General features: G+C 53.9%; 1 protein-coding gene across 2 annotated transcripts; it reads left to right on the top strand.

Moving 5' to 3' along the window:
- Nucleotides 1–4,840: 4,840 nt before the first annotated feature.
- CLRN1 (clarin 1) lies at nucleotides 4,841–9,826 on the top strand. 2 transcript variants are annotated; one of them, XM_059479637.1, is made up of 3 exons: nucleotides 4,841–5,093; nucleotides 8,499–8,678; nucleotides 9,561–9,826. In XM_059479637.1, the coding sequence occupies exons 1-3, from the start codon at nucleotides 4,841–4,843 to the stop codon at nucleotides 9,824–9,826; spliced, it is 699 nt and encodes a 232-aa protein (XP_059335620.1). The 2 variants fall into 2 exon arrangements, with proteins under 2 accessions (XP_059335620.1, XP_059335619.1); XM_059479636.1 differs by having other exon boundaries at nucleotides 8,499–8,732.
- The last annotated feature ends 2,088 nt before the right edge of the window (nucleotides 9,827–11,914 follow it).

The raw sequence follows: 11,914 nt of genomic DNA, 5'->3' as shown, positions 1-11,914 counted from the left end.
AGAACAGAACCCAGGTTTGTGCTGAGCGAGGCTGCTGTGCACACACACACACACACACACACACACACACACCTCACAGGCGTTCAGCTGCCCTCCTGAGGAGAGCAGAACACGGGTTTGTGCTGAGCGAGGCTGCTGCGCACACACACACACACACACACACACACCTCACAGGTGCCCCAGCTCAGAAGAACAGAACCCAGGTTTGTGCTGAGCGAGGCTGCTGTGCACACACACACATACACACACACACACACACACACCTCACAGGTGTCCCAGCTGCCCTCCTGAGGAGAACAGAACCCAGGTTTGTGCTGAGCGAGGCTGCTGCGCACACACACACACACACACACACAGAGCCAGGGCAGGGGCTGGAGAGAGGAGGGGAAATGCCTTTCTCTTGCCCAAATAAAGCAACACGATGGCACCACCACTGCCGTGGTGAGATCAGTCAGCTACCAACAGAACAGGGATGCTGCACATTTCTGAAGACAACGCAGAGCAAAGTCTCTGCTCTCCACTGATGCAGACTTTTGCTGGGCATGGCCAGAGCCATTCCCTCTGGGTTCTGGAACTCAGGGCCCCGGCAGCAGCTGGGACAGGAGAAGCTGCAAGGTCCGACCATCAAACATGTCATTTCACTCTTGACTGGAAATAACAAATGTGGAGCCACACAAAGGCTTCCTGTGTCACAAAGGCTGTACCTCAGGGTTCCTCCCTTCCAGCACCACCTTTACACACACTCAGAATGCATCAGCCTCTCAGAATAACCAGGCTCTGGGCGTGTCTGACCTGGGGTCTTGCACTGCAGCTGGTCTGGCCTGGACAGGCACAGACCCCTCACCAGAGGGGCTCAAACTGCTGCCCCAGAGAGCAGCAGCAAGGTCACAAGGAAAGCAGGCTTGAAGCCGTGTGCTCCTCTCAAGGTCACTGTCAGTTATTCAAGTCACAGAATAAATTTTTACATTCCAGAGAGATTCTGCACTTTGACTCCTTTAGATGAGCAGGAACCTGGTGTTGGATTTGCTGGAACAGTTAAGGATGAAAACACCCAGACAGGTAATTAAGCAATTTGAGCAACCAAAGTAATGCTAACTGCATTATTAAAACTATTACAAGACTGCTCAGAACATGCTCCACTTTCTCAATGCTCCACTTTCTCAGTGCTTGGGAAAACAGACTGAATCTGCAGATATTATTTTGCTCATCTTGTCTCTCTTTCCTGTCAGGCAGCCCAGCACACTCAGATTTGGGTCCCTCACAAATGTAATTACAAATGTTAAATTGAAGCTCCGTGACTCCAAGACCCATCAGAGCTCCTTTCCCACAGCAGGGTGGGGAGTTTTGTTTGTCTGTGTCATTTCCAGAAATGTGATCTCAGAAAGACAAATATCAACTCTCTACATTTGTCACAAGTCCCATTCCTGAGAACCACATTTAAAACAGGACTTTTTCACTCTAAAGTGAAAAGCATCTCTTGGCATCATAAGAATTCAAATGGGCTTCAAAGACAACATCAGAAACAAGACTAAATACAAGTACACATCCCTAAGCCTTAAAAGCAGAGACCTAAGTGCATAAATATCCATGGAGTTCCAGGATTCTAATAGTGATTTCAAGAAATTCCACATCAATCCTTTAAGACATCAATCACTCCCTTCTGTCACATCACATTCACTCCTGCACACTGGCTGGAAAATCCTCTACCAAGCTGCATTACCAGGGATTCCCCCACTGCTGAGGGGTATTTTGAGCTGTGCTTAACCAGGCTGTATTTTGCTACACAGGAGACTGGCAAGTTCAGGTTTCTCTAACCATTCTAAACATCTTAAAATGGATTAAAGAGATGAAAAAGCCATTCACTCTCAGTTCCCTTCCAAGGTGGTACCTGTGACAGACTATGATGGATAATAAAATACGCGTAGTTCACACGTTAGGGGAAATTTGAGTGAGTTTAAGCCCTAGGAAAATGACATGTGAACTCACAGAGGAGTTGTTACAGACATGAGAAAGTCACTACTGCATTCTCCAGATCACCCTTTCGAGGACTCTGTTTCTGCCCAAATCAACTCCTTGCCCAGCTGGAGCTGCAGGTGAGTCACACATGTTCCAAGAATATGGTGTAATAAAATTTATTCCAACTGAAAACTGTACAGTAGCAATACAGACTGTTTACTGGATTTACACCTTGACCATAATCACCACTGTGAAAATCATTCTGGAGCTGTGCACAGGAGATGATTTGAGTCAAGGAAATGTCACATGGAAAATACTTGTGGCCAGAAATAAGGTCAGTAGTTTTCTCTGCAATACTATCTAAAAAGAAAGTGAATTTACTGCTTTATGACACAGAATAGGTTTCCAGATTTTGAGTCCTCCTACTCAAGCAAATCTCCCAAGGAACCCACACAATCAGAGAGAACCAGGAATGAGAGGTCCTATCCTTGCTCAGTGCACATGGCCACATTCACCAGGAGCAGCCCTGTCCCTGTGTTCATTGTGAAGTTGCATCTTTATGGGCCACCAGAACAGTTCAACAGTTGCTATCATTATTGAAACCTCATGAACAAGGAGCTGAGCCTCTGTCAGCCACAGCAAGTGCAGGGTTTGGGTTGCACACAGCCTGCTGGGAGCCCGTGCCTGTATGGAAACGTGCCACACAGGAGCCAGCTGGGACAGAATCACAGAATCGTCCCGGGTGGAAAAGGCTCCTAAGAGCATCACACCAAACCACCGGGACAGCACTGCCAACCGCCACTAAAACACGTGTCATCCAGGGTAAAGGCTCAAACCAAGTACCAAAACTGGAAAAACAGACAGGAAATAGGTTCCAAACATGCTTCACTTGGGCTCACATCAAAACACAGGCAGCGGACAGCTGTCCTTCAAAGAACATTTCTAAAAACAATAACAATGTCACTAGGCAGATGTCCTAGCAGGGGACATGCTATTTACAAAACAAAAATCCTTACAGGCTTACGTGAGCTGCCGGCTGAAAACAGCGCGCACAGCCTCGTGACTTACAGCCTCCTCTGCCAGGGAAAAGCAGAAGTTTATGAAGGGGAAGGAAGCAGGAGACAAAAAGAAGACAAACAGCACCGCACGTGGTGACATCCCCGCAGCGCAAAGAGCGGGGAGCGCCCGACATCCAGCGGCCGTGGGGCGGCTGGGCAGCCCCGGAACCTGCCCGGGCTCCGGGAACCTGCCCGGGATCCGGGACACCCCTGCCCGAGCTCTGGGAACCTGCCCGGGATCCGGGACACCCCTGCCCGGGCTCCGGGAACCTGCCCGGGATCCGGGACACCCCTGCCCGAGCTCCGGGAACCTGCCCGGGATCCGGGACACCCCTGCCCGAGCTCTGGGAACCGTGCCCCGGGCCAAGGCAGGGCTGCCCGGTGCTCACCACAGCCCGCCCCGCAGGTGACACCCGAACCTGCACTGCCGAGGTGGCTGCGTGCGTTCCCTGACCACGGCAGGAGGATGGAACTGCATGATATTTAAGGTCCCTTCCAACCCAAACCATTCTCTGGTGCTTTGGAAGTTCAAATGTCAAAATGCACAGGCACCCGGGCACCATCCATCAAGCACTCTGCACCCCCATAGCTAACTAGACTCAGTCTTTAAGCCCAGATGATATAAAATTCTTGAGCCACCTGTAGAGCGTGTGCATACCAGCCAGTTGGTGTGATTCAGAGAAAACCCAGACCCTGTGCTTGCTGCGGCAGCCAGCAGCAGCAGGACATGAGACACAGGAGCTGTGCGTTCCTGAGCTCAGGGTGGGCTGGGCCTTCTGTCGAGCTGTAAGAGAAAACCTATTTGTGTATATTTGAAACCTGGACTGAACAGTTTGCTGAGCATTCTGCACACTGCAGTGTACATAACAGACACACTGTCCCTGCCAGAGAACACCCTGACACGGAAAGTGAGTGCAAGAAAGTGCCCAAATGCAACTGGATACTGAACTGGGGCCTCCTGGCTTGGCAGGGTGCTGGGCGTTACCTTAAAAAACAGCAAAAAAAGAAATGCACCCAGATTGAGAAAAAGAAAAACAAATCCCAAAACCAAGAAAACAAAACAACAACCAAAATATACAAGAGAGCACCTTGGCATTACTGGCTTTAGAAAAAAAACCTGCAAAAATAAGCCCTCTGGAAGCTTCCTTTATGGAAAGCAGACAATCAAATAGAGCAGCCAAGCTCGTCTCTGAACCCCCAACTCATCCACTGCCCGGGGGCTGGGACGAGAGAGCACTCATCAAATTACAGAGATCTGTCATCCTAAACCCTCGCTATCAAGTGACAGGGGATGCACTGCAACGTCTGCAAGCTGTACAGAAGGGCACGGGGAAAGGGAGCCTTTAGAGCATCCTCCAGCCAGGGCTGGGGCTGGCCGGGGCTCTGGGCATCGGGGCTGGGCCGGGGCTGGCCGGGCACTGCGGCTCCCGCACGGGGCTCTGGGCATCGGGGCTGGGCCGGGTGCCGGGGCTCCGGGCATCGGGGCTGGGCCGGGTGCCGGGGCTCTGGGCATCGGGGCTGGCCGGGTGCCGGGGCTCCGAGCATCGGGGCTGGCCGGGTGCCGGGGCTCTGGGCATCGGGGCTGGGCCGGGTGCCGGGGCTCTGGGCATCGGGGCTGGGCCGGGTGCCGGGGCTCTGGGCATCGGGGCTGGGCCGGGTGCCGGGGCTCCGAGCATCGGGGCTGGGCCGGGTGCCGGGGCTCCGAGCATCGGGGCTGGGCCGGGGCTCCCGCTCGGGTCCGCCCGGGCTCGGGGCGCTCGGGAGCCGCAGCGGCGCGCGCAGCCCGTCCCGTCCCGTCCCGTGCCGTGCCGCGGCCGCGGCCAAGCATGCCGGCGCCGCAGAAGAAGCTGCTGTTCTGCACGGCCGGGCTGCTGAGCCTGGGCTGCGCGCTGGGCGCGGCGGCGGCCGTGGGCAGCCAGCTCTGGGTGCGGGGCTCCATCCTCTGCAGCACCGGAGCGCTGCTCGTCAACGCCAGCGGCCCCGAGCTGCACAAGTTCATCGGCGCCATCCAGTACGGGCTCTTCTCCGGGCAGCGGGTGCGGCAGTGCGGGCTCGGGGGCAGACCGCTGCACTTCTCATGTGAGTACCGCGGGCCATCGGTCCGTCCATCCATCGATCGGGCTGCCCGCACCCTGCGGCCGGCGGGACAGGGCTGCCCCTCGCTCCGACACCGAGCCCTTTAGTGCGCCGACCGGCAGGGCCGATAACTTGTTCTATGGTACTGATACAGCCTGCCTGATGCCTTCGAGAGTCTATTACTGCCGTTACACCGGTAGCCACATCCCAAGAGATTTATGATACTTCTTTTAAAAGAATATTTTGGGGGTTCAATTAATCTCTGTCATGTGTGCCGGCATTACAACATTACCTCTGTGCTGCCAAAAAGAATGAGCTAAACCAGCAAGAACCTCAGGAAAGAGCTGGGGCACTGGCTGCTATCGAGAAACCAAGCACCCCAAAAGTTGCACTCTGTGGCACTAATTGGAAGAAGGGCTGGGGAGGCTGTCTGGGGAATGCTGGCTGACTTGGTACCTGACACGGAGTGTCAAAGTATTAGTAATGGTTTCGCTTTACATTCATGACATATTAATCTACAAGGATAAGAAGATCAATGAGAAAATTATGAAGTGAGACACAATAGTATCCAGCAGCAGGCAGAGCAGGCAGTAAAAGCCAGTTGCTGTGTGTACAATACCTCCCCTGAAGTTACTACAGCACACAGATCACAATGATTCTGCTACAACAGCACATGTAAACTGCTCACATCCGTGATTTAATGCAAGGGAAGGTTGCCAGACTAGGTACTACAAATTATTTCCTATATAACATTTTCCAAAAATAGTAAACCAAGCTAATTTGATATGGTACCAGAATTTGCTCTCTCTGAATTCCATCACTAGTCTGTTCGTACCACTGCAGTTCCCTGTTGATTGCTTTGTGTGCCATCCCAGTGTTATTGCACCATGGCTGTATTTTCAGAGGGGTCTGTGCCCTCCCAAGGATTTGGGTTGCTGTAGGTGACAGCTAGCACCCAGGGCTGGCCCAGCGGTGGGGTGACACTCAGGGTGGGTCAGTGACAGCTGTGAGGGGTCAGGAGCATCCCCCCGAGAGCCCTGGGGACAAGGTGCTGCTCCTGCTCCCCGGGGCTGCAGCAGCCCCCTCCCATCACCTCCGTACCCTGGAAGCTCACCAGGAGCATTCCAGAAAACAGGACAAACTTATAAAATACACAGCCACAGCTCAATGCACTCGCTGCACTGCAGCACGTCTGAGGAGAACAGACACGGAAAATAGGCTACGTGATTTAGTTCTGTGCTTGTTCCCATTAAGTGCTCCCCTCTGACCACTGTATCTCTTTTAATTGTAATATGAATTTGCTCTGCCAGCAAACCCAGTTCAGCTGGGGAAAACTTCTGCTCCATTTGTTCCCACTCATTCCCATCAGTTTCTAGGTCAGTGGTTCATTTTCTAAAGGTCTCTGCCATGCACAGCACACATGGGTTCATTCAGGACCATGAGGAATGTTTTACTTTCAAGACAACATTGCTTCTGGAATTAAGTTTTCCAGATAAATCACATATAAAATGTTACTAACAGAACCAGCTGTAGACGCAGGTGCCCAGGGGAGGATTTAATACCATGCCATAACTTGTTTTCTTAAAACAAACCATTAAAAATTGCATTATTAAATACACAGTTTTGCATGTTTTCCCAAAGCATCAGATAGTGTCACAGGAACTATTCCCTGTAGGAATCCTGCAGAGGGAACGCTGCAAGGGGCTCTGAGGCCTCAGGCTGAGCGCCCCCAGCTCTCCCAGCCTGGCCCCTTCGGGCTCACTCTGCTCTGTGTTTGGGCATTGGGGGCAGCTCTGCAGAGGGAGCCCCCCGAGCAGGGCAGAGGGGCAGAATGAATCGCCCTGTCCTGCTGCTCACGCTGTGGCCCAGCCCAGGGCAGGGTCTGGTCCAGAGCCCCCGGCCCAAGCACGGGAGGTGAGCCCAGGGCAGGTGCTGAGCCCAGGGCAGGTGCTGAGCCCAGGGCCCCCGGCCCAAGCACGGGAGCTGAGCCCAGGGCAGGGGCTGAGCCCAGGGCAGGGTCTGGTCCAGAGCCCCCGGCCCAAGCACAGGAGCTGAGCCCAGGGCAAGGGCTGAGCCCAGGGCAAGGGCTGAGCCCAGGGCAGGGGCTGAGCCCAGGGCAGGGGCTGAGCCCAGGGCAGGGGCTGAGCCCAGGGCAGGGGCTGAGCCCAGGGCAGGGGCTGAGCCCAGGGCAGGGGCTGAGCCCAGGGCAGGGGCTGAGCCCAGGGCCCCCGGCCCAAGCACGGGAGCTGAGCCCAGGGCAGGGGCTGAGCCCAGGGCAGGGGCTGAGCCCAGGGCAGGGGCTGAGCCCAGGGCCCCCGGCCCAAGCACAGGGGGCTGCTCACCCCCAGCACCCCCGTCCTTCCCTGGGCAGCTCCCAGCACGTTCCCCACCAGCCTGGCCTGGCTCTGTGCTGGGATTGCCCTGGCCATCCCACAGGCAGCACCTCGCACTGGGCCTGGCCCAACCTCCCGAGACATTTATTTCATTAATTTCCCTTTCATTTAGTCAGGGGGATAATCGGATTTGATAGCCCGTTACCTGCTGCCCTGTGCTACTGCATGGAGCTGCAGAGCAGTTTGCTGGTACAGACTTTACACAGAGGAGTAATTGATGTGAGGCTGCTTTACTTTGCACACATTACAGCAAAACGGCACCAGGCATTATTACCTCACTTTAGTCATGCCCCCATAGATCAGGAACAGTGAAGTATATTTCACAGTTCCTTCCAAAACACCTCTTTTTTGCCAAACAGACAGGAATTTTTAAAAATCATTCTCTCTTGCTCTCTGAATGTCTATCTCTGTGTCCTAGACAAACAGGACTGCAATTTGAAACAGTAGCTTAAAAGTTGCACAAAAATATTTAGAGTAAATTATTCCTGAATTTGTGGATCCACAATCACAGCACAATTTCCTTTCCCATGTCACAACCCTTTGCGGGACCTCATGAACACGAATGAAAGAAGTCTAAAGAAATATTTATTGTCCCACTCCCAGAGAAGAGGGGATGGCCGAGCCTTCAGCCAAGGGAGATCAGCCCCTAACACTGGCACTGGAAGAGACCTCAGTGGCACCTTGTGCCAGACCTGCCTCCCCAAACACAGCTTCCTGCATTGTCCCCAAAAATGCTGTCACATTAAGGAGCAAAGAGCACCCTCAGGACGGGGAGGAGAGGCTTTTCCTGGAGCTGGTCTCTCTCCCTCCTGGCCAGTCTATGCCTCTGAGTTCCACAGAATTTTTCTGCCTCCAAACATCCATGAAAAACCATTTCTAGCGAATTATTACATCTGGTTGCATTTAGAAGAGCAGGATCAAAACAAATATCACAAACAAGCAGGAACCCCCAGCCTAACATCAGAGACAACTTTGCCTAATGTGTATAATAATGTTGTGTTTGTTTTGTTTTCAGTTTTTCCAGATTTGCTCAGAATTATCCCTGCAAGTATTCACGTCAGCGTCATTCTGTTCTGCACTGTGCTGATTGTCTTTGCCCTGGTGGGAGCAGGGTTCTTCATGTTCAATGCCTTTGGCAGCCCCTACGAGACGCTGCACGGCCCCGTGGGGCTCTACCTGTGGAGCTTCATCTCCTGTGAGTGCCAGGCTGGGCTGGCACTGCCAGCAGCACCCACTGCTCAGCACAGGGGCAGCTTGAACCGGGCCTGCTTGGGCTCTCAGTGGGCAAAAGCAAGGAAGGAGGCAGGAAGGCGGGGGCTCTGCCACGTCAAAACACGTGTTTTCCAAAGTGAAGTTGGGAGATAAACTGGAAAAATCCCCCACAAGGGGGGTGGCAGGATGGGAATGGGCAGGCAGCTGCAGGAGCCACGGCAGGGACCCAGAGCTGGGGTGGCATCACTGACACCCCACACACAGCCAGAACCAGGAGCCACCCAGAGCAGGAAAGGGGGGAGAAAAACCAAAATATGACAGTGATGCAGCTGGTTCCACAACAGGAGGGGTCCAGACAACGTGAGCAGGGCCAGCAGCCAGAGCAGCAGAGCCTTGCCGAGGACAGGAGAGCTGAGCAGCCAGAGGCAGCAGCAGCACTGCCCTGCAGGGAAAGCAGCCACACACCTGCTCCCTGGGCTGACAGGCAGGTTTACCCCGACCTCACAAGGTGTTACACGTTACAACCACAATTTCACAAAGGACTTCAGTACAAGTTTACGTTCAGGCACGCAGACAGCTCCGTTATGCTCAACGGGACAACGAGCAACTTAAAGCTGAACATGAACACAGACATCTCACTAGCTCAGGGCACTAAAGCAGCCATGCTAAATATTCCTGGTCCTGAGCCAAACTCAATTAGAAAAGCTTACCCATTTCAATAGCCATTGGCTTGGATTCCGAAAATAATCCCTGTTAAAGCTGTGTGGCCATACAAACATTCTCCCTGTGGCACTGGGCTGCAGCACACACCGTGCAGCACAGCTGAGGGATTCTGAGGTAATGAGCATCTCCCCCTCCCTTTCAGGTTCCTGTGGCTGCCTCATCATGATCCTCTTCTCCTCAGAGGTGAAGATCCACCACCTTTCAGAGAAAATTGCTAACTTCAAAGAGGGAACTTTTACATTCAAGACTCACAGTGAGCAGTTTGCAAATTCCTTCTGGACCATCCTGGTTTGCTCCCTGGTGCACTTCCTCAATGCCCTGCTAATCCGATTTGCTGGATTTGAATTTCCCTTTTCAAAATCAGAAGAGTCAGGGACAATCACAGGAGCGGTTGACTTGATGTATTAAAATGATGGGATTTAAAAACATTTCAAGCAAAGAAATTTGTTACTATTACATCAACTACCACCAGATGTACCAATCTGTGAACGATTGCCCTAGAGAAGGTAAAAAAAGGGAAAGTTTCAAATAAGTGTTAATGTGGTGTAAGCAGCGAACAAAAGAAGATGTGCAGTATGGTAATGCCTGGATGGAAAAGCCCTCTAAGACATTTTTTTCCTGTAAACTGTTTAAAAAGGGGCTGGTAAGAAGAAAACCAGGAATTTCAGTAGCATTGCACTGAATCTGGCAAGTCCAATCAATGGGTTCAGTGGAAGCACACACTCACCAGCAGCAGCTCTGCCCTCAGCCCTGGTGAAGGCAAGGATGCAGCAGAGACCAGGTCAGAGCAGCAGGGCCAGGGACAGCCAGCAAGGCACAGGGCAGTGCCCAGGCTCTGCCCCAGCACACCCAGACTCAGCTCATCTGCAGCGCTCAGAGGGCACAACCCAAACACCTGCACTTCCATCTGGCTCCCCATGCATGGCAACAGCATCGTTTCTCTCCATGAAACTCTCTGGGTTTTTCCTTTTAACAAACCAAACCGCTCCAAACCCAAAGCCCTGGGAGCCCTCGTTTCCCCAGCAGCTGCTGCAGCTTGGTGACAAAGCTGACATAGCACAGCAGATGCAGGGGAGATGCCACGGGCTGCTGCTGGCCTGAGGGAGGCAGCCAGGTTTGGCAGAGCTGAGCAAACCCTCTGCAGCTCACCAGGCAAAGGGCATTTCCCAGGGCAGAGCCACGGGACTGAGCCCAGGTACCGCCACCTTCCACTGCCCCCTCCAGACAACAGCCCTGCAGGTTCTCATCAAGCAATGCCAACAAACCCCATCAGAACCCCTGGTGAAGGGCAGCAACAGCACAGCAGACAGGCTCTCCTGCAGGCTGCAGCCCAGCAGGGACTGAAGAACAAACACAGGAGGGTCTGGCATGGGAAGCCAGAATGGATGGACACATCAACCCTCGCCCCTGGACAGCCCCAACCAGCTAAAGCACGGGATGCTCCCCAGGCTGAGCATCACAGCACCAAACGCTGCCCCTGTGGGCTTACCCGGGCACCAGGAGATGAGCTGCTCCTCACAGCACACAGAAACACACAGAGGCACAGAGCCCCTGCCCCATTTATTATCTGGGGGGGCTGTGCCCAGCTCTGGGTGAGGACAATCCCTGCCAGCTGTGGGTGAGGGCAATCCCTGCCAATCCCTGCCAGCTGTGAGTGAGGACAATCCCTACCAGCTGTGGGTGAGGCCAATCCCTGCCAGCATCCACCCCGTGCCCAGGTACAGATCAGACCCAGGTGCCAGGTATCGCAGCCCTCTGCACTTCAGGATCCACCAGCCCACAAGGCCTTACTGACTTTGATGTCATTTTTTTGCATTTTTTTTACTGTGAAAGGCAAAACACTGCCGGGTTGCTGCAAAGGTTTGTCAGCTGCATCTTTCCCAAGGTAGCTCTGCCTCCTCATCTCCCTGGATCTCATCAATGTGGAAGGGCTTCTGCAAGTCAGCACAACTCCCAGCTTCTTTCATCATTTTCTTCATAAACTATATGCATAGTCCTCCTAATGTTAATGTATGTTCTTAAAGCATCATTTGCGTTGCATCTCATGGTATTGTTTACTATACAGCAAACCCAAAAACACTCCTTTACTGAGCAGACAAGAGGGGGTTTCCGTGCCCAAAGCCCGGTCTGACCACCCCCACATCCCACCCTGCAGCCTGAGGGAACCCCAGGAACGACCCTGGGGGAGTCCCAGCATGGACCCTGGACCCCCTTGCATCCATGAAAATGCCCCTGTTACTGCCCCGTGCTGGGAAATGCCCCCGTTACTGCCCCACTGTAGGACAATGCCCCCGCTCTGCCCCACTGTGGGACACAGCCCCGTTCCTGCTCATGCTGGACAATGCCCCGCTCCCGGCCCCGCTGTGGGACACAGCTCCGCTCCGGCCCCGCTCCGGCCCCGCTCCGGCCCCGTTCCCGGCCCCGTTCCCGGCCCCGTTCCCGGCCCCGCTCCGGCCCCGTTCCCGGCCCCGTTCCCGACCCCGCTCCGGCCCCGCT

This window comes from Ammospiza nelsoni, chromosome 10, assembly GCF_027579445.1.
Source record: "Ammospiza nelsoni isolate bAmmNel1 chromosome 10, bAmmNel1.pri, whole genome shotgun sequence".
Classification (NCBI taxonomy): Eukaryota; Metazoa; Chordata; class Aves; order Passeriformes; family Passerellidae; genus Ammospiza; species Ammospiza nelsoni.
The sequence above is the reverse complement of the archived record's forward strand: the minus strand, read 5'-3'. Positions and strand labels throughout refer to the sequence as shown.